General features: G+C 44.5%; 1 protein-coding gene across 4 annotated transcripts in view; it reads right to left on the bottom strand.

The window, feature by feature from the left end:
• LOC143788586 (carboxyl-terminal PDZ ligand of neuronal nitric oxide synthase protein-like) overlaps window positions 1-26,848 on the bottom strand; it is a 114,954-nt gene that overhangs the window by 20,608 nt on the left and 67,498 nt on the right. For 2 of the 4 annotated variants that reach the window (XR_013218673.1, XM_077278370.1), the window contains exons 3-10: window positions 24,376-24,468; window positions 15,805-15,863; window positions 14,445-14,553; window positions 4,905-5,046; window positions 4,238-4,401; window positions 3,775-3,921; window positions 3,517-3,682; window positions 1,680-1,820 (exon numbers count right to left, since the gene is read on the bottom strand). Coding sequence is in view for 3 of the 4 variants with exons in the window: in XM_077278370.1 (XP_077134485.1) it covers window positions 1,680-1,820; window positions 3,517-3,682; window positions 3,775-3,921; window positions 4,238-4,401; window positions 4,905-5,046; window positions 14,445-14,553; window positions 15,805-15,863; window positions 24,376-24,468 (1,021 nt within the window). In the remaining variant the exon portion in view is untranslated. Of the gene's footprint in view, window positions 1-1,299; window positions 1,821-3,516; window positions 3,683-3,774; window positions 3,922-4,237; window positions 4,402-4,904; window positions 5,047-14,444; window positions 14,554-15,804; window positions 15,864-24,357; window positions 24,469-26,848 lie in introns of those variants that run through there. The other 2 variants (XM_077278369.1, XM_077278371.1) reach the window with 2 other exon arrangements.

Here is a 26,848-nt window from a genome sequence, read left to right on the forward strand (position 1 = left end):
GAGTGAGAGAAGAGTGTGAGCTGAGTGAGAGCCGAGTGTGAGAAAGTTGGCAGATGATTGTTCGGCCGGTAGGCACCTAATGTTTATGGGCGACTATAAGGATGAGAACAATAAAGTAATTCAGAAACCGTAACAAGACCCAAAGTATGTAAGTAATAGAAAGTTTTGGACTCTATAGACAACAAGAACCACAGGTTTGGGTAATATCTTTCTGTCCCCCCTCTCCTCCACACTTGTGCTCCTGCACTCTCTACGATAGAGCTGCTGCCAGACTCCTCCGATGGAAATAAAAACCTCACCAAGAACAAAAGAATCAGCAGTCTGAAATCGGGCATTCCGAATCTTTATTTCCCCCAACATCATCTGTCGAGGGAGAGAGTCGGGTGCCCCCCATACACAAACACTATCTGTCGTGCCCACCGTTACTGGCAATATTGGCTGATGTCAGTCTAAAGTGTAAGGGGTCTATAGAAAGAGCCTTCCAACCAACAACTACATCCATAGAAGTGGCCGTGTGATCCGGTCAGGACTATATGGACCCCTTACTACATAGAGCGCCATTGTGGCTACCAGAATGATAAGAATGGCTCCTGCCAGCTTTAGTAAGAGCTTCTAATAGTTATGGCCCCTAGTTAAAGATGACTTTTGCCATGCAATCCCTTTTGATGAATAGACGCCTCACCTTACACAACACACCTACCTATACATCACTGTACCAGCCAGAAAGACAACTACGGAAAAGAACTCATTGGTGTCGTAAAAATCATAAAAAGGGAAGGAAGATGAAAAGGAGAATCTCCGAGGCTCAGAACTCTGGCTCTACAGACATAAGCTTGGGCGGATGTGAAACTTCTGTACATTCATTAGATAAGCCACCCGCACAGGGCTGTATACCCAAGTGGACAGCTTTATTATATAACGTTTGTGTACAATGCCTTATGACTTTATTGCATTGTGTTACGCTGTTCGGAAACTGTCCCATGAAAAATATATCTAACTTCGGCACATTAGCGGCTACCTTTTGGGAGAGCGATCTTACAAGTCCTGAGAGAGCGATCTTACAAGTCCTAATGATCAAGGGGCTCAACGACAGACGGTGCATGCCCCCCGGGTAGTCTCATACGACTGGGGTGACTATATAGAAGGCTCCGATGAACCCACCAAGTTCTTTTATACATGCCTTATATTGAACGACTTGTGGCAGATGTCCATTAGATATACCATAGCTATAATCTAATAATCTAAGAGCCAAAAGCATAAATGAACATTGGAGACGGCTACAAATCTGGCTGTCTTTTTAGGAGAAGCACGGTACTTAGTTATAGCGAACAGTGCAAATATCACAGAGTACAAATACAGCGGACGCCCCCGATGTCACAAACACAAGACCGGACCAATTCAATCTACGTTCTGGAGTCTTTCCTCTAATGTTCACACTGCGATCTCATCGTCCAGACTGTCCCCCAACATGTCTCTGTGCAGGACGTGAGCCAGCCTCCCACCCTCGTCCTGCAAGGACTCCCTCTCTTCACTCTCGTCAGTGTTGGATTCATATTCAGATGCAATTCCAGATTCTCTGAACCTATAAAGCTCGAGGCTGCCAAGAAGTTCACCAGCTCCTTCCCCCTCACCAGGAACAAAGCGGTAACACTGCACCTTCACCAAGCAGTCTGTCCTACCTAACGGGCTGCCCAGCTGGAAGGAGGGATCAGGATCGCTCAGTGGAGGCAGATCTTCTGGTTTCGGCGTAGAAGGATCGCAAAGCACTGGAAGGATGCTGGACCGGAACGTGATTTCAAGGAGGCTGTCCTGAGATCCCACTGCAAAAGGTAAGGAAATGAGATTTCCATGAGAAATATACACAGCAGAGACAATTATACACATTACTGAGGACATATAAGTAACCCACACAGGTGAAGAACAGCAAGGAGGAACTTTTACGAGGTCAAATAACTAAAGGCCATTAAATGTATTATTACACGGAACCTGTCACATTGAACACTCAGTTCCATCAGCATCTCTGAGTGATATTATTGAGAAGTGGAAAGAACCGCAGGATCCTAGCCATGAAGTGGAGACCACGAGAAGTTACAGAATGGGGACACAAGGTGCTGAGGGGCAGAAGGCATTAATATCGCCCAGGCTCTCCTGACTCCATACAAGAGAAGGTCTGAAGTCTACAGTTATGGACATCAACACAATGAGCCACAACCGGGAGCTTCATGACCACGTAGCTTCATGAGAGATTTACATCCCAAGCACAATGCCAAACGTCAGAAGGAGCAGTGTGAAGCCACCATCACTGGACTCTGGCTCAGTGGAAACATGTTTAGTGGAGTGATAGATCACAATTATCTGCTATCTGATGGAGGAGTCTGGGTTTGGTGAAGGCCAGGAGAACGTTACCTGCCTGACGGATAATGCTATGAGGATGTTTTTCAGGGGTCAGTCCAGGCCTCTTCGTTCCAGTGAAGAGACCATGAGTTTGCTCAAAACGAGGTCCATTAAGACATGTTTGGGTGAGTTTGGTGTGGAAGAACATGACTGGTTGCCCAGGGCCATGACCACAACCCCATCCAACACCTTTGGGATGAGCTAGAAAGGAGACTGTGAGCCCGTCCCTCTCCTCCATCATCAGTGTCCAACCTCACAAATGTTCTTCTGGACAAATGGGAAAAAAAAAATCCTATAGACATCTGGAAAATCTTGAAGAAAGCCTTCCCAGAGGAGTGGAAACCTTTACAGCGTCAAAGGGACAGCAGACATCCCCATATTTTATATGTTCCTTTCACACACCCTGCAAATCAGTGGCGGTGAGGAACAAATTGGGTTTTTAAAATTACAAATGCTGCCACATTGACACAATATCTGGGAGATTTGCTTTCCTGTGTGCATGAGACTGCATGGAAGACAAATCTGTAGGCTCTTAAGAAGTTTCGAGAGGCTTCATAAGAACATCTGTTTCATGAAGACTCATCTACATATGCATCATTCTGCCAAGCAGCAACAGATTGTGCCCTGATAGTGAAGAGCAGTCTATATATTAATGTGCATGGATGGCTCTCTTACTGAATGACTACCATTTCTCCTGTGTCAGCCACCGCAGAGGACAGAATAATCAGCTGCTTAACCCCGATATTATCAGTCACTTGTCCTTTCTTCTTGGGAGCTGATCTACTGATAACTTGGGCAGTTACAGATTGAAGTAGCAGTTTTCACTATAAGGGGTGTCTATCAGCATAAAATGACTGTTCAAACAAAGCGCAGGCGCTCGGCGCACCCCTGGTGTGGCCAAACACCTTATCATGGACTTACTTTCCCTTTATCTATGCTTTTCCTCTGGCTCTGGTAAAGTTAGAGCTGTCAATCAAGGAGGAGAAGTGCATACAGATAAAACAAGCAGGTAGAGAAGATGCACTCGGCTTGCCCAGGCCAAAGGTGCACTAAGCGCTTGTGCTTGGTTTGAACAGTCAAGTAAACTAACAACCACAAGTGCCCGTCTCAAGGAGAACTTACTGGGATTTTTTCCAGACAACTTGTACTCCAGTTCCTGCACTTGTTTTACCAGCAGAGATATGTGCTGCAGCAGGTCCTTATTCTGCAACAGCAGCTGATGGACCCTCGCCTGGGACTCCAGCCGGGCGGCCGCTTCTGCCGACAACTGGTCCTTCAGCAGATGAACCTGTGGGGCACAGGACATTCTCCAGTACATGAGGCATTACTGAGTTCCTCCATTGTTTTATGTGCACTATCGTTATCTCGGTCTTCTCTTACCTGCGCAACAGCAACTTGTGTCTGCTGCTGCTGTTGTTGTAGCTGCTGCTGAAGCAGCTGGATTTGGTGGTGAACAGAGAGTGGCGTTCCTGGGGAAAGCTGGCTATCTGATGGGAGCAACATCCTGGGAGAGGCTAGGACTGTTTCCTAAAGTGAAAGACAAGGTCAGTGAATGGGACCTACCACTACCACTGTTAGATTTAAAGGGGTTGCGCAAATGTAGGCCTTTTTTTTTTTTCATTTTTAGTTAAAGGGTTTTTCCCATGAACAAAGTTCATTTTAATTAATAGATCTTGGAATAATAATATAGGCTGTATAACAGCTTACGATGGGGGGCTGATGTGTCTAATAACAATCTTTGTGCAACGCTACAGAATGTGAGGGCGCTATACAAGGGAAAAAGGCTAACAGTGTAATCAGTCATTAGACCCTCATAATCTTGCTGTGACAACAGGAATCTTACGTTTATTCTCTTTTCATCAGGACAGTCATTCTCCCTTTTTACTGCATCCAAATCCGTAACACCACGATTAATTTTAGGGCGCTGGTCTCCAGGCAGAGGACTGTCCAAAGCGTCAATATCCGTCTCATCGGCATTGTGATCCACGCTGGCAACTACATGTGTTACTGAAGGACAAATGTAGAAGACACATCATGGCAAACACAGGCGTAGGGGGCAGGTGGGAAGGCAATTCCCAACATGTAAAGCTAAGTTACACACCAGTAGGGTCCAACCACTGGACCACCGCCAATCCCAAGAACTGGGCTGTAAAATGCTTTGTGGGAATGGAGCGGTGGCCATCACTCCATTCATTCTCCAGAAAAAAAAAAAAGGGGCAGTCTATGTGTCATTTCGGGCCGCTGTATACAGAATGGAGCAGCAGCGCGCATGCGCGACAGCCACGCTGTTCTGATGGGTCATCTTAGAGCCTCAATAACCTGTGGTGGTCAATCCACCAGGAGCACCATTAACTTTACATGTTGGGAAGAAACCCTTTAATGCAAGGACAACACGGACTAAGAAAATGGACATTTTTAAAATTAAGGATAACATCCGGGCAACAATCAGCACGAGCTATCCTACAAGCTATGTGACGTGGTAGGAAATGTGGCTCTTGGACGTCATTTACCTGGCACACCGGAGTCATCGGTGCTCTTCTCGCTATCAATATCCTCCCGTCCATCCCCTCCTTGTTCTGTGTGCTGCAAACTCAGCTTGTGGCAAACCTCGAACGCTTGGCCCACAGTCCGCACCACCCGCATGGCTTGGCTCTACAAAAAGGTGTAAATTCAGTATAAAAAGGCAGGTGAACGTGCAATGAACGTAGGTAGGGCTCCTACATCATCATGGGACACGTGGAGGATGAACATTCGCTAGTAGACGGCGCAAACAAGAGCAAAAATGCAAATATCCAGGACAGATTCATTCTACAGGGTTACTGAGAGGGGGTGACTGAGGATAGCCATTACTGGATATATTCCTGGCTGCATTGTGCCTCCATTTCTTCCCACCATTCTCATCCATCCGTTCCATTGACATAAGTGCAGTGCGAGCCCCCCATTCTGATGATCGCTGGGGGCAGCAGTCATGCAATCCACACCGATCTATAGATTATCACATCAATGCTAGGTGGTCATTTCCAAAGCCTGAAAGACCCCCTTTGATAACAGAATGACTACAACACTTAATCGTTTCCGCTCGAAGAACATGAAACCACTAGCAGCAGATTAGTTACTAATAGCTAGTCATGGAGGACGGAACATAATGATATAGGTACTGACCACAAAACTCTACAGATAGGGCAACCAGTAATTAGAGGGATTACCCTGGATTACCCAATCTCTCCCATTAGAGGCATCACTGAAATTGCTGAACTTATATTCAACAGGATATACACTCACTGGCCACTTTATTAGGTACACCTGTCCAACTTCTTGTTAACACTTAATTTCTAATCAGCCAATCACATGGCGGCAACTCAGTGCATTTAGGCATGTAGACATGGTCAAGACAATCTCCTGCAGTTCAAACCGAGCATCAGTATGGGGAAGAAAGGTGATTTGAGTGCCTTTGAACGTGGCATGGTTGTTGGTGCCAGAAGGGCTGGTCTGAGTATTTCAGAAACTGCTGATCTACTGGGATTTTCACGCACAACCATCTCTAGGGTTTACAGAGAATGGTCCGAAAAAGAAAAAAAATCCAGTGAGCGGCAGTTCTGTGGGCGGAAATGCCTTGTTGATGCCAGAGGTCAGAGGAGAATGGGCAGACTGGTTCGAGCTGATAGAAAGGCAACAGTGACTCAAATCGCCACCCGTTACAACCAAGGTAGGCCTAAGAGCATCTCTGAACGCACAGTGCGTCGAACTTTGAGGCAGATGGGCTACAGCAGCAGAAGACCACACCGGGTACCACTCCTTTCAGCTAAGAACAGGAAACTGAGGCTACAATTTGTACAAGCTCATCGAAATTGGACAGTAGAAGATTGGAAAAACGTTGCTTGGTCTGAGGAGTCTCGATTTCTGCTGCGACATTCGGATGGTAGGGTCAGAATTTGGCGTAAACAACATGAAAGCATGGATCCATCCTGCCTTGTATGGAGCATCTTTGGGATGTGCAGCCGACAAATCTGCGGCAACTGTGTGATGCCATCATGTCAATATGGACCAAAATCTCTGAGGAATGCTTCCAGCACCTTGTTGAATCTATGCCACGAAGAATTGAGGCAGTTCTGAAGGCAAAAGGGGGTCCAACCCGTTACTAGCATGGTGTACCTAATAAAGTGGCCGGTGAGTGTACATGTGTCGTGCACAGAACACAGACATCTACAGAGCATGTGCACAGAACACGACACCTACAGAGCATGTGCACAGAACAGACATCTACAGAGCATGTGCACAGAACACGACATCTACAGAGCATGTGCACAGAACACAGACATCTACAGAGCATGTGCACAGAACACAGACATCTACAGACCATGTGCACAGAACACGACACCTACAGACCATGTGCACAGAACAGACATCTACAGAGCATGTGCACAGAACACAGACATCTACAGAGCATGTGCACAGTACACAACATCTAGAGCATAATATATATGAAAATTTATTAGTACAAAATACAATAAAAGACTAGGTAAAAAGTTTACTATAGGACACAATAGGATGAATGTAAAGCATGCACACACCGCAAGCAAAATGCAACCGTGCAAACGTAGATGTGCAGACCAGGAAACAGATCGGACACAAGTCCGTATACATATGTAGAGAGGGAGAGGATAATTAATGAGAGACAACAGATACTGTATGTGTACAAATACTATATATGTACAGACTGCCAATATACATGTGCACAGGGATAATACCCCGTTGTGGACTTCATTACAAAATAGCTATATACCATATGGCTACAACCAATATGGAAAAAGGGATCTAACCCTCACAAAAATGGTGTCCAAGCACTATATACACTAAGAATGCAGCTGCAGCACATAGACAATGGGGTTCTATTCTATGTGCTGCAGCTGCATTCTTAGTGTATATAGTGCTTGGACACCATTTTTGTGAGGGTTAGATCCCTTTTTCCATATTGGTTGTAGCCATATGGTATATAGCTATTTTGTAATGAAGTCCACAATGGGGTATTATCCCTGTGCACATGTATTTTGGCAGTCTGTACATATATAGTATTTGTACACATACAGTATCTGTTGTCTCTCATTAATTATCCTCTCCCTCTCTACATATGTATACGGACTTGTGTCCGATCTGTTTCCTGGTCTGCACATCTACGTTTGCACGGTTGCATTTTGCTTGCGGTGTGTGCATGCTTTACATTCATCCTATTGTGTCCTATAGTAAGCTTTTTACCTAGTCTTTTATTGTATTTTGTACTAATAAATTTTCATATATATTATTCTTTGACTTTTTGTCATTTTTTCTGTGGTTTCCACACCCCTGTTGTTGCTATTGGTAACGATTAGTCATTAAACTAGTCCTATGGTAAATGACTATTATGTCATCTAATATCAATAAGGGATAATCATGTTACTATATACCATTGTTTTATTTTTAACATCTAGAGCATGTGCACAGTACACCGACATCTAAAGAGCATGTGCACAGAACACCGACATCTACAGAGCCTGTGCAAAGTACACGACATCTATAGAGTATGTGCACAGTACACCGACATCAACAGAGCATGTGCACAGTACACCAATATCTATAGAGCATGTGCACAGCACACAGACATCTAGAGCATGTGCACCGGCATCTACAGAGCATGTGCACAGAACACCGACATCTACAGAGCCTGTGCAAAGTACACGACATCTATAGAGTATGTGCACAGTACACCGACATCAACAGAGCATGTGCACAGTACACCAATATCTATAGAGCATGTGCACAGCACACAGACATCTATACAGCATGGGCACAGTACACAGATCTATAGAGCATGGGCACAGTACACAGATCTACAGAGCATGTGCACAGTACACTGACATCTACAGAGCATGTGCACAGTACACTGACATCTACAGAGCATGTGCACAGTACACTGACATCTACAGAGCATGTGCACAGTACACCGACATCAACAGAGCATGTGCACAGTACACGACAACTACAGAGCATGTGCACAGTACGCCGACATCTATAGAGCATGTGCACAGTACGCCAACATCTATACAGCATGGGCACAGTACACAGATCTATAGAGCATGTGCACAGTACACTGACATCTACAGAGCATGTGCACAGTACACTGACATCTACAGAGCATGTGCACAGTACACTGACATCTACAGAGCATGTGCACAGTACACTGACATCTACAGAGCATGTGCACAGTACACTGACATCTACAGAGCATGTGCACAGTACACTGACATCTACAGAGCATGTGCAAAAGTACACCAACATCTTTAGAGCATGAGCAAAGGTTGTACCTTGTGGACAGATTCCTGACAATTAGCACCCTGGTTAAATGACAGTCTTGATGTTGGCCAATTACATTTCAGAACAAAGTGCACACACCTGCTAATAAGAATATGGAATAAGTTTCTCTGTAGGACTCTGTTCACATGTCAGTTTTTTTGTTCCATTTCAGGAACTAACAAATGGAACAAGAGATGTTTCCTCAGTTCTGCCAGTGCAAGCAGAGGAGTCCCACTGATCACTACGGGGTTACTTTTGTGGATGATTTTTCAGAACAGAAAAAGCCATTCTAAGAAATGGATCCCATAGTAATCAGTGTGGCTCCTATGCTCCATCTCTATAAGTGATGCAACCGATCTTCTTTCCTTTTGTCTGTTCCTAAAATGGAGAGTAGACATGTGAGCGGAGAGGCGACATATATACGAGAGCACAATGCATGGGAATGAGGATTAGATTCAAGAACCCTAATAACATCAAGGGAAAAATAAAAAAAATATATAACAGGGGTGTCGAGTACACATCCTTTTATTAAGGGGGTATTCTGTTCTCAACCCCCTTGTACCCAATCACTGAGCTCAGCTGCTCTGCCGATGCAGATGGTACGGGGTGCTGAGCCCAATGATTAGCTGCAGCGGTCATACAGTGGTTACCAACAAATACCAGAGCAACAGAGGCCGCGCTGGACATGGGGAGGGCAAATAATGAAAATTATTACTTTTAGCCAGGGAAAGCAGAAAAAAGTTAACCTCTGAATTACCCTGTAACAATTGTTTTCAGCACTATTATACATAAGAGAATGGCTTCTAGGCTCTGTTCACACCAGGTGGGATAGACTGTACCTTTCACGTTTGCTGCATGCATGTAACTGTATACTCATATGCAATAAATCCACTGCAGGGGCAGTATGGAGGGAAAGGGATTTAATTAAAATGGACTAGCAATGCTTGCGAAAATATATGACCCCTGCACAGAACAATGTGAAAAACAAACTTCAGAGGACACCGATTTATTTTAGCAGCGACCCAGGAGACTTAAGATATTAAATTCTCCATGGAAACAGGCAATAATGAAATAAGGGACCACAATGTCCTCCTTTAATAACGGCAGATCTCTTGAATACTGAACTGCACAAATCAGGAAGCGGCAGCGGAAGGCTGTGAGCCAGCCGAGGTGAGGAGAACAGCTGGAGGCCGCCGCTTTGTATGCGAGTAGCCAGGGGAAGCAGAAGCTATGGCCGCTCATTAACGGCATGAAAGACTTTGTAGCCGATGGGCAGTGGCAGAAGCGATGAGACCCCCAGACAGGAGATGTAACGCTATATGCCGTACCGGTCATATACTGGGATCACAGCTACTGCAGACGGACATGGGCGACTATATACCATCCTTACACTGTTACCGCTTATTCAGACACCACTATTCTCCATGTACGGGAAAAAGAGACAAACTGCTTCTTCACCATTCTTTCTGACAGTCCGTGAAAATCAAACTACACTCAGATATCATCACATATACAGAAAAACCAAAAAGAAAAACCCTTAAAAAATACTTTTAATAGATCTATATTAAAAGATGTAAACCATCACTGAAGAAACATTTACAAAATTACAGTACAAAGTACCCACACCCCAAGTTGGGTAAGGCACTGGGTACAGGGCAAAAATATAGTACTTAGGAGGGAAAGTATGCCTGTACATATCCCCTAGGGGCTCCTAATAGGTTGACCCTTCCCTATCAGTGGGGTCATGGTTCTTCACGCAGTAAAGTCATATGCTTAATCCACCATAGTAAGTTACTTATCTGGTCATTTCTGATCATTTGTCCCAGTCTTATGTATAGCGTCCCTACGCGTTTCGCCCTCTCCCATCAGGGCTCATCAGGGGACAGTAAATAGGAGCGTGCCGAAGTGGCAATAGTGATCAAATGTGGTACTATTGCCACTTCGGCACGCTCCTATTCATTGTCCCCTGACAACAGCTTCAATAAGTCATGGTCACTGGAAAAATCATGCAGTTGGTCTCTATCTAGCACATCTAGCTTACCCAGATGATTATTTGTTAACTGTGACCCTGATACTCAGGGTTATTTTCCTATTTACAGATACACCTAGCTTTTTGTGTATACGGGGTATTTTTGTGCTCATTAGTTTTTTGCTAGATAGTGATTGTATGCGTGTGGGGTTTAGGGTGTGGGTAGTTGGCAGGGATATCCAGGGCCAGGAGGGATAGCCGACGAGGAGTGGGGGCGCCACATCGATTATAGGGTGCCAACCTCCACTGATAGGAAGGGTCAACCTATTAGTAGTCCCTAGGGGATTTGTACAGGCATACTTTCCCTCCTAAGTACCGTACTATATTTTTGCCCTGTACCCAGTGCCTTACCCAACCTGGGGTGTGGGTATTTTGTACTGTAATTTTGTAAATGTTTCTTCAGTGATGGTTTACATCTTTTAATATATATCTATTAAAAGTATTTTTAAGGGTTTTTCTTTTTGGTTTTTCTATATTATACCCTTCATCAATTTTGTTTTGGTTTTTCGCATCATCACATATACACAATGCCGCTGAGTATGAGAGCCAATCATCCATCCGATACCCATACATAAAGAGGAACAATAGGGTGCACTAGGTACAGTGGGTAAGGGGTGTTCGGGGCTGGAGCTAAATGTCTGCAGTCACATTACATCATTGGCAAAAGACGACAGTGTGTAATATGGAAACTGATTCTTATCAATTGCCGGAGAAAACAGACAATTACAAGCGATTTTGCATACTGGCAATCACGTGTTAACTTGATTATCCTCCGCTTCTCTCAATAGGACATACTGGCAGTCACATGCCGACTAGATTCTCATCCATAGGACATACTGGCAGTCACATGCCAACTAGATTCTCATCCATAGGACATACTGGCAGTCGTGTGCCGACTAGATTCTCATCAATAGGACATACTGGCAGTCACATGCCAACAAGATTCTCATCAATAGGACATACTGGCAGTCGCGTGCCGACTAGATTCTCATCAATAGGACATACTGGCAGTCACGTGCCGACTAGATTCTCATCAATAGGACATACTGGCAGTCGCGTGCCGACTAGATTCTCATCAATAGGACATACTGGCAGTCACATGCCAACTAGATTCTCATCTATAGGACATACTGGCAGTCACATGCCAACTAGATTCTCATCTATAGGACATACTGGCAGTCACATGCCAACTAGATTCTCATCCATAGGACATACTGGCAGTCACATGCCAACTAGATTCTCATCCATGGGACATACTGGCAGTCGCGTGCCGACTAGATTCTCATTAATATGACATACTGACAGTCACATGCCAACTAGATATTCTCATCAATAAGACATACTGGCAGACAAGTGCGGACTATGTTCTCATCAATAGGACATACTGGCAGTCATGTGCCGGCTAGATTCTCATCAATAGGACATACTGGCAGTCACATGCCGACTAGATTCTCATCAATAGGACATACTGGCAGTCACATGCCAACTAGATTCTCATCCATAGGACATACTGGCAGTCACATGCCGACTAGATTCTCATCTATAGGACATACTGGCAGTCACATGCCAACTAGATTCTCATCCATAGGACATACTGGCAGTCACATGCCAACTAGATTCTCATCTATAGGACATACTGGCAGTCACATGCCGACTAGATTCTCATCTATAGGACATACTGGCAGTCACATGCCAACTAGATTCTCATCCATAGGACATACTGGCAGTCACATGCCAACTAGATTCTCATCCATAAGACATACTGGCAGACAAGTGCAGACTATGTTCTCATCAATGGGACATACTGGCAGGCAGATGACCGTCCGCTCGATCTGGTTACTGAGGAGAATCCTGACAGTGAGAATAATGCTCAAAAATTTAGATCAAACCAGGAAAACCCCTTTAACTAGACCTCTACATATAGTAGCAGAAAACCAGGTAAAAAGTCATGAAAACCTATATGGTATAAGGAAGGAATAGTAGGAAACACCCAGGCAAAATGAATAGCAACACAGAGCAAAACAGGAAAAAATAAAACAAATATGTGGCAGGAAATGGCTCCAAGAACGGATCAGTGTATAAGGACATAACATGGGCAAACAGGGACAAAACCCCCTGAAATATCCCACTCCTACCACTGTGGTGAACAGAGGTGTACTGTGTTACCTGGCGTGAATGCCGCGGTTCTCCTGAGTCTGGAATGGTGCTTCTTTTGGCCCCGCACCTCTCCGGCCCTTAGATATGGCCCCTTCTTCCCTGCATATAAATTGAGTATTTTAGCCAATGGAGTGTGGTCCTCAGGAAGATGCCCAGAGAGAAGAGCTCACACCAACACCCGGTTGGCAAAGACTACAAAGGGGGTCATATCTCAGGGATGGAGGGGCGCGGGGAGTTCGGGAGCACAAGAACAGAACATGGGATTCAGGAGATAAGTGGCATTTTCACCAAGTAAGAAGTGCCCCATCTATGGCCCGCGACAGGTGGTCTCCAGAAGACATTACTTCTAACATTTTGTTGCAAAAACTTTGTGCAATCAAATCCAGCATATAGGAGGCCGACCCCCGATAGGTCACTGGTGCAACATGAAACACCCCGTCTGTGCACAGTATTAGGCTCAAGGCTGAGAATCCTGCAAATAACCCCTGAGGGCGCAAAAAAAAAAAAAATATGAAAAACACAACTAAATTGTATTCACAATTCTACAAAACTGGAAACATGAGCTGAAGGGACTGATTAGCTATGAACTCTCCTCTAACAGTGTTATAACGGAAAGTTACAAAAAAAGCCACCAATGGAGGAGAGCTTGGGTTGTCTTCATTTGGTCATTTGTTAAAAATGTAATCAAGTCTTCATTATAGGCGATAACGTGCCGGTCAACGGGGGTCTGACAGCTTGGAACACCATTAATTCCAAGGATAGTGCTCAGAGATCCCATGCTACAACAGAGTGGCGGGCGTCCATGATGGGCGTCCATGAGCGCCACCACTCCGTTCATTGTGGGATTGCTAGAAAAAGCCAAGCACTACTCTCCATTATATCCAACAGTCCTATAGAGAAGGAGTAGAGCGGTGGCGCAAGTGTGCTGCCATCACTATCGCCACTAGACGTTTCAGGGCCCCGTTCCTGGGATCACGGGGGTCCCGGCAGTTGAATCCCTACCAAATCAGAAAATTACCTATTTTATGATGGGTGATAACATTTATTCTAGAGCGTAATCTTAAAGGGTTTGTCCCCTACTCTGAAAACCCTTCTCAATCATTATAAATAATAAGATCTATACTCGCCTCTAATGTGAGCGCCATTCCAGAGGTGTCGGCACTCGCTCATCTGTGACACTTACGTCACGCGATAAGCCACCGCTTCATTCTCCTCAGGACAAATCAAGACATCTGGAGGAACTCAGATCTGTGGCTCCTCTCTCATGTTCTCCGGAGGGGAGAGGACAGTGAAGCGTCCGGTGACGGGCTGCAGGGACCGCGAGACGTAACGCCACGCATGATAGCCTCGGAAGCAACACCACTGGAACAGCGCTAGTACTGAAGGTGCGTAAAGGTGTTCTTATTTTATAAAATGGAGTTGTCCAAGTAGTGGACAACTCCTTGAAGACTTTCTATCCACTACCCTGCACGTCTCACAGAGTTCTCCCTATGCAGTGTGAGATAGAACAAGGGGTTAATCCTTCGGTCACACTTACCTTCTTCTTGGACTTGAATACATTGCAGCGGAAGGTATTACTGGAACCGTCTCTGGCGATGTAACTGAAGATCTTCAGGTCTTGGGAGTCATGAGAAACATAAAATATTCTGCACCAAGGAAATGGAGAAAGTCGGATCAGAGGTGTCGGGGTGAGTGATGGCTGCACAAACTGGATCAGCAGATTTAGGGTGTGTGCACATCCAACTTCTTTTGCGGCAAAATCGTCAGGCACTAGATCCACAGCAAGTTGTTTAAAAATTTACTGCAAATTTCACCATCCACAATGGAAATAATCTGCAGAATCAGTCAATGTCTGCTGCAGATTATCTCCATACCGTGTGGATGAGAATTTATTAAATGCTCCTTCAGACAAAGCAAAATCTGCTGCTTATCTGCCCCAGTTATAAGGGTCATCCGGCCTTTGGCTACAAGTCTATGAGGATCAACAAGTCTGCACTCCTATAGATTAACAGCAGACTTGTACTCCAAGGCCGGACCACCCCTTTAAAGAGTTTCTCCCTACTTCATGGATGGATATTGTCAGATACGGTTTGTAAAAACAAGCCGTTTTGCAATTTACGGCTTATTGAAATTTGCACCTGTTCTTGAGATGCTCACACTCTTCTCGTCAGCTTGTTGCCTGGGAGACCGACCACCGCTGCTGTCTAGCTTGTAAGCACAGTGATAAAGCTGGCTGGTATAAGAAGGTAACGGCGCTCAAGTGATTCTGGTCAGCCTCAAAACCGTTCTTACAAGATAAACAGAAAATAGATCTAGGGAAGATCTTGGAAACACTGCTCCTGATCTGATCTGCTGTCTAGTAGTGATGGTCGGTCTCCAAGGCAACCAGCTGTAAACAAAAGAAAAGTAACTTGTTAATATCTCAAGAACGGCTGACAATGTTAATAAGCAGCAAATTGCAAACTTGATTTTATTTAGAAGCACCACGGACAATACTCATTTATGAGGATGGGAAGAACGTTGTCGTATCTGGGTGGCAAATAAATTGTGTTCCTGGGTAAAAATCAACTATAAAAAGATTTCATGAGCTGAAAAGAAAAACACAATAAGAAAAAAAAAAAAGTAAAATTATGTATAAACAATCTCGTCTTTTGTCAGATGATTCCTTTTTCATGAAGAAAGCAATTTACAGGACATGGTAATAAAAGGAGGACACGAGATCTGTTTTTTGCAGTGTTGAACGGTGGCTGATGGATGCACGTAACGCAGTCATGGTACCAGTCACATCCGTTACTGTGAGCAGCTACATCCTTCTACAATTACGGTAATTGCTTTTTTTTTTTTTCCCCCCACTGGCAAAATGGAATATATTTCTTGTATGTGTTGCAGGCACCAACCTGTAGATGGGATCTTGCATGACCATCATCTTGCTTTGATCCCAGTCCCATTCCTTCTTCTGTAACAAGACACGGTTAGTCAGTAATGGTGAGCACACGGCCAGATAGCTTCTCCCTACATAATTACTCCCACAATGTCTAAACTCGATAGATATAGATTTAATTACCCCGCTGCAAAAACCTGATTAAAGAAGCACTCCTCCTCCTCCTATCAAAGTTTTTATTCTCTTAATATATTGCAGTCATCATATTACGGTATATAGCACTGTGTACTTACAATTGCTCATTTTGCCTTTCTACCCAGTAAATTCTTCTCTTTTCTCTGCTCTGTGTAGAAGCAGGAAGTCTCTTTTCCCTTCATTTATCCTTCCCCTCTTCGACTATTGACAACCAGGCAATCCCCACATGTACTCCGCCTGGCTAATAGCTGTAAATCATTCAGCTGCGGCGATGAAAACTAAATCTCCGAACACTAACAAATACTCGGAGACCACCCGAGCAACAAGTACACTCGCTCATCACTAGAAGAGAGTGAATGGGGACACAAATCCTAATAATCTGTGGGACCCCCAAGTGATCAGAAATGTATCAACTATGGTGAGGTCAGCTAAAAGAGATCTTTTCTGTTACAACCCTTTAAATATTTTAAAAAATATATATTTAACAATTAAACAAAAAAAAAAAAAAATCTAAAAAAGTTGAAATCACCAAACAAATAGCAAAATATAAAAAAAAATAACATTTAGTATTGCTGCATGTGTAACTGCTCAAACTAATAAAAAATATTTCTCATTAGGTGAACGCTGAAATAAAAAAAAAAAAAAATACACAAATGCAGCATTGCATCAAAAAAGCAAAATGCAATAAAAATTAAACAAAATTTATCAATAAAATCTACAGCTCAAGGTGTAAGGCTGCATGCACACGTGCAGGATTTTTCGCGTTTTTTCGCTATAAAAACGCGATAAAACCGCAAAAAAACACATACATTAAGCATCCTATTATTAGAATGCAATCCGAACTTTTTGAGCACATGTTGCGTGTTTTTTTATTCCGGCGTGGAAAATATACAGGTCCTTCTCAAAAAATTAGCATATAGTGTTAAATTTCATTATTTACCATAATGTAATGATTACAATTAAACTTTCATATATTATAGATTCATTATCCACCAACTGAAATTTGTCAGGTCTTTTATTGTTTTAATACTGATGATTTTGGCCTACAACTCCTGATAACCCAAAAAACCTGTCTCAATAAATTAGCATATTTCACCCGACCAATCAAATAAAAGTGTTTTTTAATACCAAACAAAAAAACCATCAAATAATAATGTTCAGTTATGCACTCAATACTTGGTCGGGAATCCTTTGGCAGAAATGACTGCTTCAATGCGGCGTGGCATGGAGGCAATCAGCCTGTGGCACTGCTGAGATGTTATGGAGGCCCAGGATGCTTCAATAGCGGCCTTAAAGGGCCACTGTCACCCCCCCCCAGGCGTTATAAACTAAAAGAGCCACCTTGTGCAGCAGTAATGCTGCAGTCTAACAAGGTGGCTCTTTTAGTTTTTGATTAAGTTATTACCGCAATAAAACGTTTTAAAAATTGGCCAAACGTACCAGCGATTGTACCGGGAGGCGGTCCGAAGCGTCCTCTATGAATCTTCAAACTGCCGTCACTCTTCTCTTCAGGGCCGATGGTACCCGCCCCCTTCGCGTTGTTGCTTCAAATCCGGCGCCTGCGCTGTGCGTGCCTGCCTGGGGCCTGCGCAGTCTTCTTTGGCCGTCATCACTCACACGCAGGGTGCCTGACTGCGTCTGTGCGGGCAGTGCGGCCGCCCTGTTACTGAATCCCCGCCCCGCACTGTGTTATTCATTATGCACACTGCGGGGCTGGCATTCCTGGGCATGCGCACTGCACTGCGCTGTTCAGGCCCTCCCCCAGCTCGGACGTTCTCCCTTGTCTGACGTTGCCCCTGCTCCCCCGCCTTCCGGCATTATTTTCGGCTGCCAGATTCCAAAATCTGGTGAGGATTAGTGTATATGGCGGCAAGCTGCTGTGTGCTTTGTCTCTCTCTATGTGTTTGTATGTTTTAATGCAAATGCATATTTACACCAGCAGCAATGAAAATTAGGTACTTGTGTGGGTGGCCATAAATTACAAAGCACTGATGATCAATACTGTTTTTTTGGGGAGCATTATAGGTTTACATTGCGTTCGGGCAATACGTTTTGCGAATATAGCTAGCGTATTGCACCAGCGCAATGTCTTTAGCGGGATTGCTTTTGCCGATCCCGCTATCGCAGATCCACAATCTGCGCTAGCGAGGAACGGAGCTGGGACGCTGAAAGCAGCATCTGAGGTCCGACTGAAAATAACGGCACATCGCAAGGGCGTGCCTAAAAAATGGCATGCGCTAGCGATGCGATCCAGATCCTAAACACATTGCCGCCAATGGGTGCGCTAACGGACCCGTTGCATGGCGTAACTTGCGACAATCACGCCATGCAGCGTACTCCTTTAGCGTTAACCCATTAACGCTTAGTGAACCTATTCGTAACGCATTGAACATCAGTAAAGGAGGAGGGGTCTGCATTATACCACATCAAAGAACAATAAACGTTGAGGGGTGACCATTATTACACCGTACTGCAGATCAATGCACGGTCAGGGGTCTGCATTATTATACCGCACTGATCATCAATAAACGGTGAGGGGGATCATTATTCCGCACTATAGATCTATAAACGGTCATGGTGGAGCATTGAGTGGAGCACTTAAATACGTGGCACTGAAATACGTGACACGTGGCACTGAAATACGTGGCACGTGGCACTGAAATACGTGGCACTGAAATACGTGGCACGTGGCACTGAAATACGTGGCACGTGGCACAGAAATACGTGGCACGTGGCACTGAAATACGTGGCACTGAAATACGTGACACGTGGCACTGAAATACGTGGCACGTGGCACTGAAATACGTGGCACGTGGCACTGAAATACGTGGCACTGAAATACGTGACACGTGGCACTGAAATACGTGGCACTGAGTGCCACGTGCCACGTCAGTGCCACGTGCCACGTATTTCAGTGCCACGTATTTCAGTGCCACGTGCCACGTATTTCAGTGCCACGTATTTCAGTGCCACGTGTCACGTATTTCAGTGCCACGTGCCACGTATTTCAGTGCCACGTGCCACGTATTTCAGTGCCACGTATTTCAGTGCCATGTGTCACGTATTTCAGTGCCACGTGCCACGTATTTCAGTGCCACGTGCCACGTATTTCAGTGCCACGTGCCACGTGCCACGTATTTCAGTGCCACGTATTTCAGTGCCACGTGTCACGTATTTCAGTGCCACGTGCCACGTATTTCAGTGCCACGTGCCACGTATTTCAGTGCCACGTATTTCAGTGCCATGTGTCACGTATTTCAGTGCCACGTGCCACGTATTTCAGTGCCACGTGCCACGTATTTCAGTGCCACGTGCCACGTATTTCAGTGCCACGTATTTCAGTGCCACGTGCCACGTATTTCAGTGCCACGTATTTCAGTGCCACGTGTCACGTATTTCAGTGCCACGTATTTCAGTGCCATGTGTCACGTATTTCAGTGCCACGTGCCACGTATTTCAGTGCCACGTATTTCAGTGCCACGTGCCACGTATTTCAGTGCCACGTGCCACGTATTTCAGTGCCACGTGCCACGTATTTCAGTGCCACGTGTCACGTATTTCAGTGCCACGTATTTCAGTGCCACGTATTTCAGTGCCACGTATTTCAGTGCCACGTGTCACGTATTTCAGTGCCACGTATTTCAGTGCCATGTGTCACGTATTTCAGTGCCACGTATTTCAGTGCCACGTGCCACGTATTTCTGTGCCACGTGCCACGTATTTCAGTGCCACGTGCCACGTATTTCAGTGCCACGTATTTCAGTGCCACGTGTCACGTATTTCAGTGCCACGTATTTCAGTGCCATGTGTCACGTATTTCAGTGCCACGTGCCACGTATTTCAGTGCCACGTGCCACGTATTTCAGTGCCACGTGCCACGTATTTCAGTGCCACGTGCCACGTATTTCAGTGCCACGTATTTCAGTGCCACGTATTTCAGTGCCACGTGTCACGTATTTCAGTGCCACGTATTTCAGTGCCATGTGTCACGTATTTCAGTGCCACGTGCCACGTATTTCAGTGCCACGTGCCACGTATTTCAGTGCCACGTGCCACGTATTTCAGTGCCACGTGCCACGTATTTCAGTGCCACGTGCCACGTATTTCAGTGCCACGTGCCACGTATTTCAGTGCCACGTGTCACGTATTTCAGTGCCACGTATTTCAGTGCCACGTGCCACGTATTTCTGTGCCACGTGCCACGTATTTCAGTGCCACGTATTTCAGTGCCACGTGCCACGTATTTCAGTGCCACGTATTTCAGTGCCACGTGCCACGTATTTCAGTGCCACGTGTCACGTATTTCAGTGCCACGTATTTCAGTGCCACGTATTTCAGTGCCACGTGTCACGTATTTCAGTGCCACGTATTTCAGTGCCACGTGCCACGTATTTCTGTGCCACGTGCCACGTATTTCAGTGCCACGTATTTCAGTGCCACGTGCCACGTATTTCAGTGCCACGTGCCACGTATTTCAGTGCCACGTGTCACGTATTTCAGTGCCACGTATTTCAGTGCCACGTGCCACGTATTTCAGTGCCACGTATTTCAGTGCCACGTATTTAAGTGCTCCACTCAATGCTCCACCATGACCGTTTATAGATCTATAGTGCGGAATAATGATCCCCCTCACCGTTTATTGATGATCAGTGCGGTATAATAATGCAGACCCCTGACCGTGCATTGATCTGCAGTACGGTGTAATAATGGTCACCCCTCAACGTTTATTGTTCTTTGATGTGGTATAATGCAGACCCCTCCTCCTTTACTGATGTTCAATGCGTTACGAATAGGTTCACTAAGCGTTAATGGGTTAACGCTAAAGGAGTACGCTGCATGGCGTGATTGTCGCAAGTTACGCCATGCAACGGGTCCGTTAGCGCACCCATTGACGGCAATGTGTTTAGGATCTGGATCGCATCGCTAGCGCATGCCATTTTTTAGGCACGCCCTTGCGATGTGCCGTTATTTTCAGTCGGACCTCAGATGCTGCTTTCAGCGTCCCAGCTCCGTTCCTCGCTAGCGCAGATTGTGGATCTGCGATAGCGGGATCGGCAAAAGCAATCCCGCTAAAGACATTGCGCTGGTGCAATACGCTAGCTATATTCGCAAAACGTATTGCCCGAACGCAATGTAAACCTATAATGCTCCCCAAAAAAACAGTATTGATCATCAGTGCTTTGTAATTTATGGCCACCCACACAAGTACCTAATTTACATTGCTGCTGGTGTAAATATGCATTTGCATTAAAACATACAAACACATAGAGAGAGACAAAGCACACAGCAGCTTGCCGCCATATACACTAATCCTCACCAGATTTTGGAATCTGGCAGCCGAAAATAATGCTGGAAGGCGGGGGAGCAGGGGCAACGTCAGACAAGGGAGAACGTCCGAGCTGGGGGAGGGCCTGAACAGCGCAGTGCAGTGCGCATGCCCAGGAATGCCAGCCCCGCAGTGTGCATAATGAATAACACAGTGCGGGGCGGGGATTCAGTAACAGGGCGGCCGCACTGCCCGCACAGACGCAGTCAGGCACCCTGCGTGTGAGTGATGACGGCCAAAGAAGACTGCGCAGGCCCCAGGCAGGCACGCACAGCGCAGGCGCCGGATTTGAAGCAACAACGCGAAGGGGGCGGGTACCATCGGCCCTGAAGAGAAGAGTGACGGCAGTTTGAAGATTCATAGAGGACGCTTCGGACCGCCTCCCGGTACAATCGCTGGTACGTTTGGCCAATTTTTAAAACGTTTTATTGCGGTAATAACTTAATCAAAAACTAAAAGAGCCACCTTGTTAGACTGCAGCATTACTGCTGCACAAGGTGGCTCTTTTAGTTTATAACGCCTGGGGGGGGGTGACAGTGGCCCTTTAAGCTCATCCAGAGTGTTGGGTCTTGCGTCTCTCAACTTTCTCTTCACAATATCCCACAGATTCTCTATGGGGTTCAGGTCAGGAGAGTTGGCAGGCCAATTGAGCACAGTAATACCATGGTCAGTAAACCATTTACCAGTGGTTTTGGCACTGTGAGCAGGTGCCAGGTCGTGCTGAAAAATGAAATCTTCATCTCCATAAAGCATTTCAGCCGATGGAAGCATGAAGTGCTCCAAAATCTCCTGATAGCTAGCTGCATTGACCCTGCCCTTGATGAAACACAGTGGACCAACACCAGCAGCTGACATGGCACCCCACACCATCACTGACTGTGGGTACTTGACACTGGACTTCAGGCATTTTGGCATTTCCTTCTCCCCAGTCTTCCTCCAGACTCTGGCACCTTGATTTCCGAATGACATGCAAAATTTGCTTTCATCAGAAAAAAGTACTTGGGACCACTTAGCAACAGTCCAGTGCTGCTTCTCTGTAGCCCAGGTCAGGCGCTTCTGCCGCTGTTTATGGTTCAAAAGTGGCTTTACCTGGGGAATGCGGCACCTGTAGCCCATTTCCTGCACACGCCTGTGCACGGTGGCTCTGGATGTTTCCACACCAGACTCAGTCCACTGCTTCCTCAGGTTCCCCAAGGTCTGGAATCGGTCCTTCTCCACAATCTTCCTCAGGGTCCGGTCACCTCTTCTCATTGTACAGCGTTTTCTGCCACATTGTTTCCTTCCAACAGACTTACCATTGAGGTGCCTTGATACAGCACTCTGGGAACAGCCTATTTGTTGAGAAATTTCTTTCTGGGTCTTACCCTCTTGCTTGAGGGTGTCAATGATGGCCTTCTTGACATCTGTCAGGTCGCTAGTATTACCCATGATGGGGGTTTTGAGTAATGAACCAGGCAGGGAGTTTTTAAAAGCCTCAGGTATCTTTTGCATGTGTTTAGAGTTAATTAGTTGATTCAGAAGATTAGGGTAATAGGTCGTTTAGAGAACCTTTTCTTGATATGCTAATTTATTGAGACAGGTTTTTTGGGTTATCAGGAGTTGTATGCCAAAATCATCAGTATTAAAACAATAAAAGACCTGACAAATTTCAGTTGGTGGATAATGAATCTATAATATATGAAAGTTTAATTGTAATCATTACATTTATGGTAAATAATGAAATTTAACACTATATGCTAATTTTTTGAGAAGGACCTGTATATATATATATATATATATATATATATATATACCGTATATATATATATATACCGTATATATATATATATATATATATACCGTATATATGTATATATATATATATATATATATATATATATATATATATATATATATATATATATATAGTAGAGGTTTGATATTGCCATAGACCTGAATAGTCATGCTTGCAATCATTTTTACTATACTATAAAAATGAAACTCAAAGAACAATGCACAATTGTGGGGGGTTATCATCTCACTGCACTTATAATTTACTGAGAATGGGGGGAAAAAAAATTATACGGTAAAACTTAAAAGGGGTATTCCCATCTCCAAGATTCTATCCTAATATGTAGTAGGGTAGTAGGTGTAAAAATAATATTTGCAAATACCTCTAAGAAATGTAGTATAGTTCTTCTGATAAGCTATGTCGCTTTTCCCATATGTAGTCATTGCAGTAGCTTATGTGTCCATGGTTACGATCACCAACAACCAACTGTCACTATATTAGTGGTCGTAACTGTGGATACCTAAGCTTCTGAAACGCGCCGCAGATGGAATAATCAGACAAACTATACTACATTTCTAATTGGAAATGTTTGCTAATATTATTACATCTACTATATATTGAGATAGGACCTCAGCGATGAAAATACCCCTTTAAAAGTGTCCTTCAAAACTACAGCTCACGCCACAAAAAAAAAAAAAGCTCTCATATGCCTATGTCAGCACAATAATAAAAAGTTTATGGGTTTTAGAAGAAAAGAAGGGAAAAGCTGCAGAGCAGAAATGAAAAATAATACAGTCCTTAAAGAGAACCTTTCATTGGATTTTTTTAAGCTTAAACTGAGTACATCCTGAAGCTGGCGCTGCACCACTGATTCTGTAACAGTTTTTCTTGTTCTTCTGTGTCCCTCAGGTCCAAAGTTCTGTTGAAGAATTAAAAATGGTGCAAATTTTGCCTTCAACTAACTGGGCGTGTACTGCAGAGTTTCTGGGGGCGTGGCCGTGTTTTTGATTGGCCAGCACCAGAGGAGAAAACACAACTGTCACCAGAGAAGTTCTATGGTACACGCCCAGTTAGTAGGAGGTACAATTTGCACCATTATTATCAGGGGTATAACTTTGGATTGAAGAGGCATAGAAGAAAAAGAAAAACTGTTCCAGAATCAATGAAGCAATGGCTGTTGGAAGAGGTACTAAAATTAAATAAAAAAAGTCAGTGAAAGGTCCCCTTTAAGAGATTAAAATTATCCCCATAGCTCAAGAAAACTGAAATGAACATACAGAAAATATGCCAGTCACCTTCTTTTTCTTCTTTAGGACCACTTTCACTCCATCTACAGACACCAGCAGGTTCACTTTCTTCTTCTTGATATTCTTTGCTTTGAATTCATACTGCAGAAAAAAAAAGATGAACGTCAATATCAAAGACTACAGAGGAAAGACACAGAGGGGTCAGCCAGTCAGGAAGAGGTCACCATCATATATCAATGAAGAAGGGAACAATACCAGATTTGGGGTTTCATTCATGCAGCTCTGGGGGGAGGTGTTGGGGACGCTAGGCAAAAGAAAGGTCCTACAAAAAGAAGAATACAGGCATCCATTTAACTTGCCATACAATGTCCCATAAACCTAAAATTAAAGGGCTTGTCTGATTTTATATTAGTGCTGCAGTGTAAAACATGGTGGAGAGCAGAGCAACAGCCTGAACCCCTAGTGAGACTACCAGAACTTCAGACGGCCTTCTTTAGGTGGTTTTCATGGAAGATTAAAATAAAGCGTACTTTATGTTCAGATATGGATATATAGCAGGAAAGTGGGTTATCCTGGACCCGGCCTTAGGGTGGATCACACGGGTGAAGGTTTTCATGCAATTTTTGAGACAAAGAAAAAATTAAAATAGGATGTAAAATGTAAAAAAAAAAAAAAAAAAGCACTTCTTGATGGCCCCAAGTCTGGATTTAAACTAATGAAGCCCGCAATCCAATACTGCATCTATGATGGTAAACCTATGGGTGATTGTACAAATGATAGCTAGAATGCAGTCAATCAGCTAAAAAATGTATAGTAAGTAAGTGACAAATTATAAGGATTTTCAATAAATTCTGGATGACTTTTTTACCATGTTCCTTCTATATGACGGATGTAACACCGGGACGCCTGCAGTTTTACCAAGGGCAGAAAATAAATTAAATAGGAAGAAAAAGGGTATGGCTATGTGCACATTGAATATTTTTGGAGCAGAAACTGTACAAATCCTCCTGAAAAACTCGTCAAAAAACATTTTTTTCCACTTTAGTTTTTGAAAAATGTCTGGTGGTGAAAAAAAAAAAAAATGTATGTCACTTCTTTAAAGCCCTACCAAAACTGCTTCAGGAAACAAAAAAACCCTCATCCAAAAAGGAGTGTTTCTTGAAGAAGTTTCAATTAGAAAACTTGTTGTTCTTGACCACCTCAAAAAAAATTCAATAAGGCTGTGTTTACACGTTGCATTTTTTTACTGCGATTTTAATGCAAATTTTAAGATGCTTTCTTCACTACCAACCACAGCTGTGAGTTTTCAGAAATCTCATACACACCATTTTTTTTTTTTTTTTTTTTACTGAATCGGAAAACTGCGGTGTTTTTAGTATAGCTATTCATTTTTCCAAAAAGAAAAAAAATTATTATTTTTTTTTAAAACAACAACAAGCAGCTGCACATTTGGCATATCACATCTATCTTATAAGTATATCCTCTCTAATTTACAGTGCTGCATTTTTTACATTTGCAGCACGTCACTTATTTCAGCGTTTTTGCAGAGCTTTTTCACCAATAAACAGCAATGCGCAAGCGCAAAAACACAGCAAAAAATGCAGGTATCAGGTTTTACTACGTTTTTAGAGAAAAAAAATAAAATACAGCAGTATGTGAAACCCATTTATTTTTCTAATTTTCCTAAAGGCCCCGTCTCACACAGCGACGCTGCAGCGATACAGACAACGATGCTGATCGCTGCAGCGTCGCTGTGTGGTCGCTGTGTGGTCGCTGGGGAGCTGTCACACAGACCGCTCTCTCCAGCGACCAACGATCAGGGGAACGACTTCGGCATCGTTGAAACTGTCTTCCCTTGCCGTCTGCTTCCTGCTCTGACTGAGCCGCCGTACACTGAGAGCAGAGCGCAGCGGTGACGTCACTGCTGTGCTCTCACTTCTCACTTTGCGGCGCTCAGTCAGAGCAGGAAGCAGACGGCAAGGGACCTGACGGGCAACAGATGGTGAGTATGTACTGTTTGTTTTTTTTACATTTACGCTGGTAACCAGGGTAAACATCAGGTTACTAAGCGCGGCCCTGCGCTTAGTAACCCGATGTTTACCCTGGTTACCAGTGAAGACATCGCTGGATCGGTGTCACACACACCGATTCAGCGATGTCAGCGGGACCTCAACGACCAAAAAAAGGTCCAGGCCATTCTGACACGACCAGCGATCTCGCAGCAGGGGCCTGATCGCTGGTACGTGTCACACATAGCGAGATCCCTACTGAGGTCGCTGTTGCGTCACAAAACTAGTGACTCAGCAGCGATCTCGCTAGCGATCTCGCTATGTGAGACGGGGCCTTAACAGCCATTCCATGTGAGGAGATTGAGACATTATGGTTTAAACTTAAGGCCCCGTCTCACATAGCGAGATCGCTAGCGAGATCGCTGCTGAGTCACTAGTTTTGTGACGCAACAGCGACCTCAGTAGCGATCTCGCTATGTGTGACACGTACCAGCGATCAGGCCCCTGCTGTG

This window comes from Ranitomeya variabilis, chromosome 8 (genome assembly GCF_051348905.1).
Source record: "Ranitomeya variabilis isolate aRanVar5 chromosome 8, aRanVar5.hap1, whole genome shotgun sequence".
Taxonomy (NCBI): Eukaryota; Metazoa; Chordata; class Amphibia; order Anura; family Dendrobatidae; genus Ranitomeya; species Ranitomeya variabilis.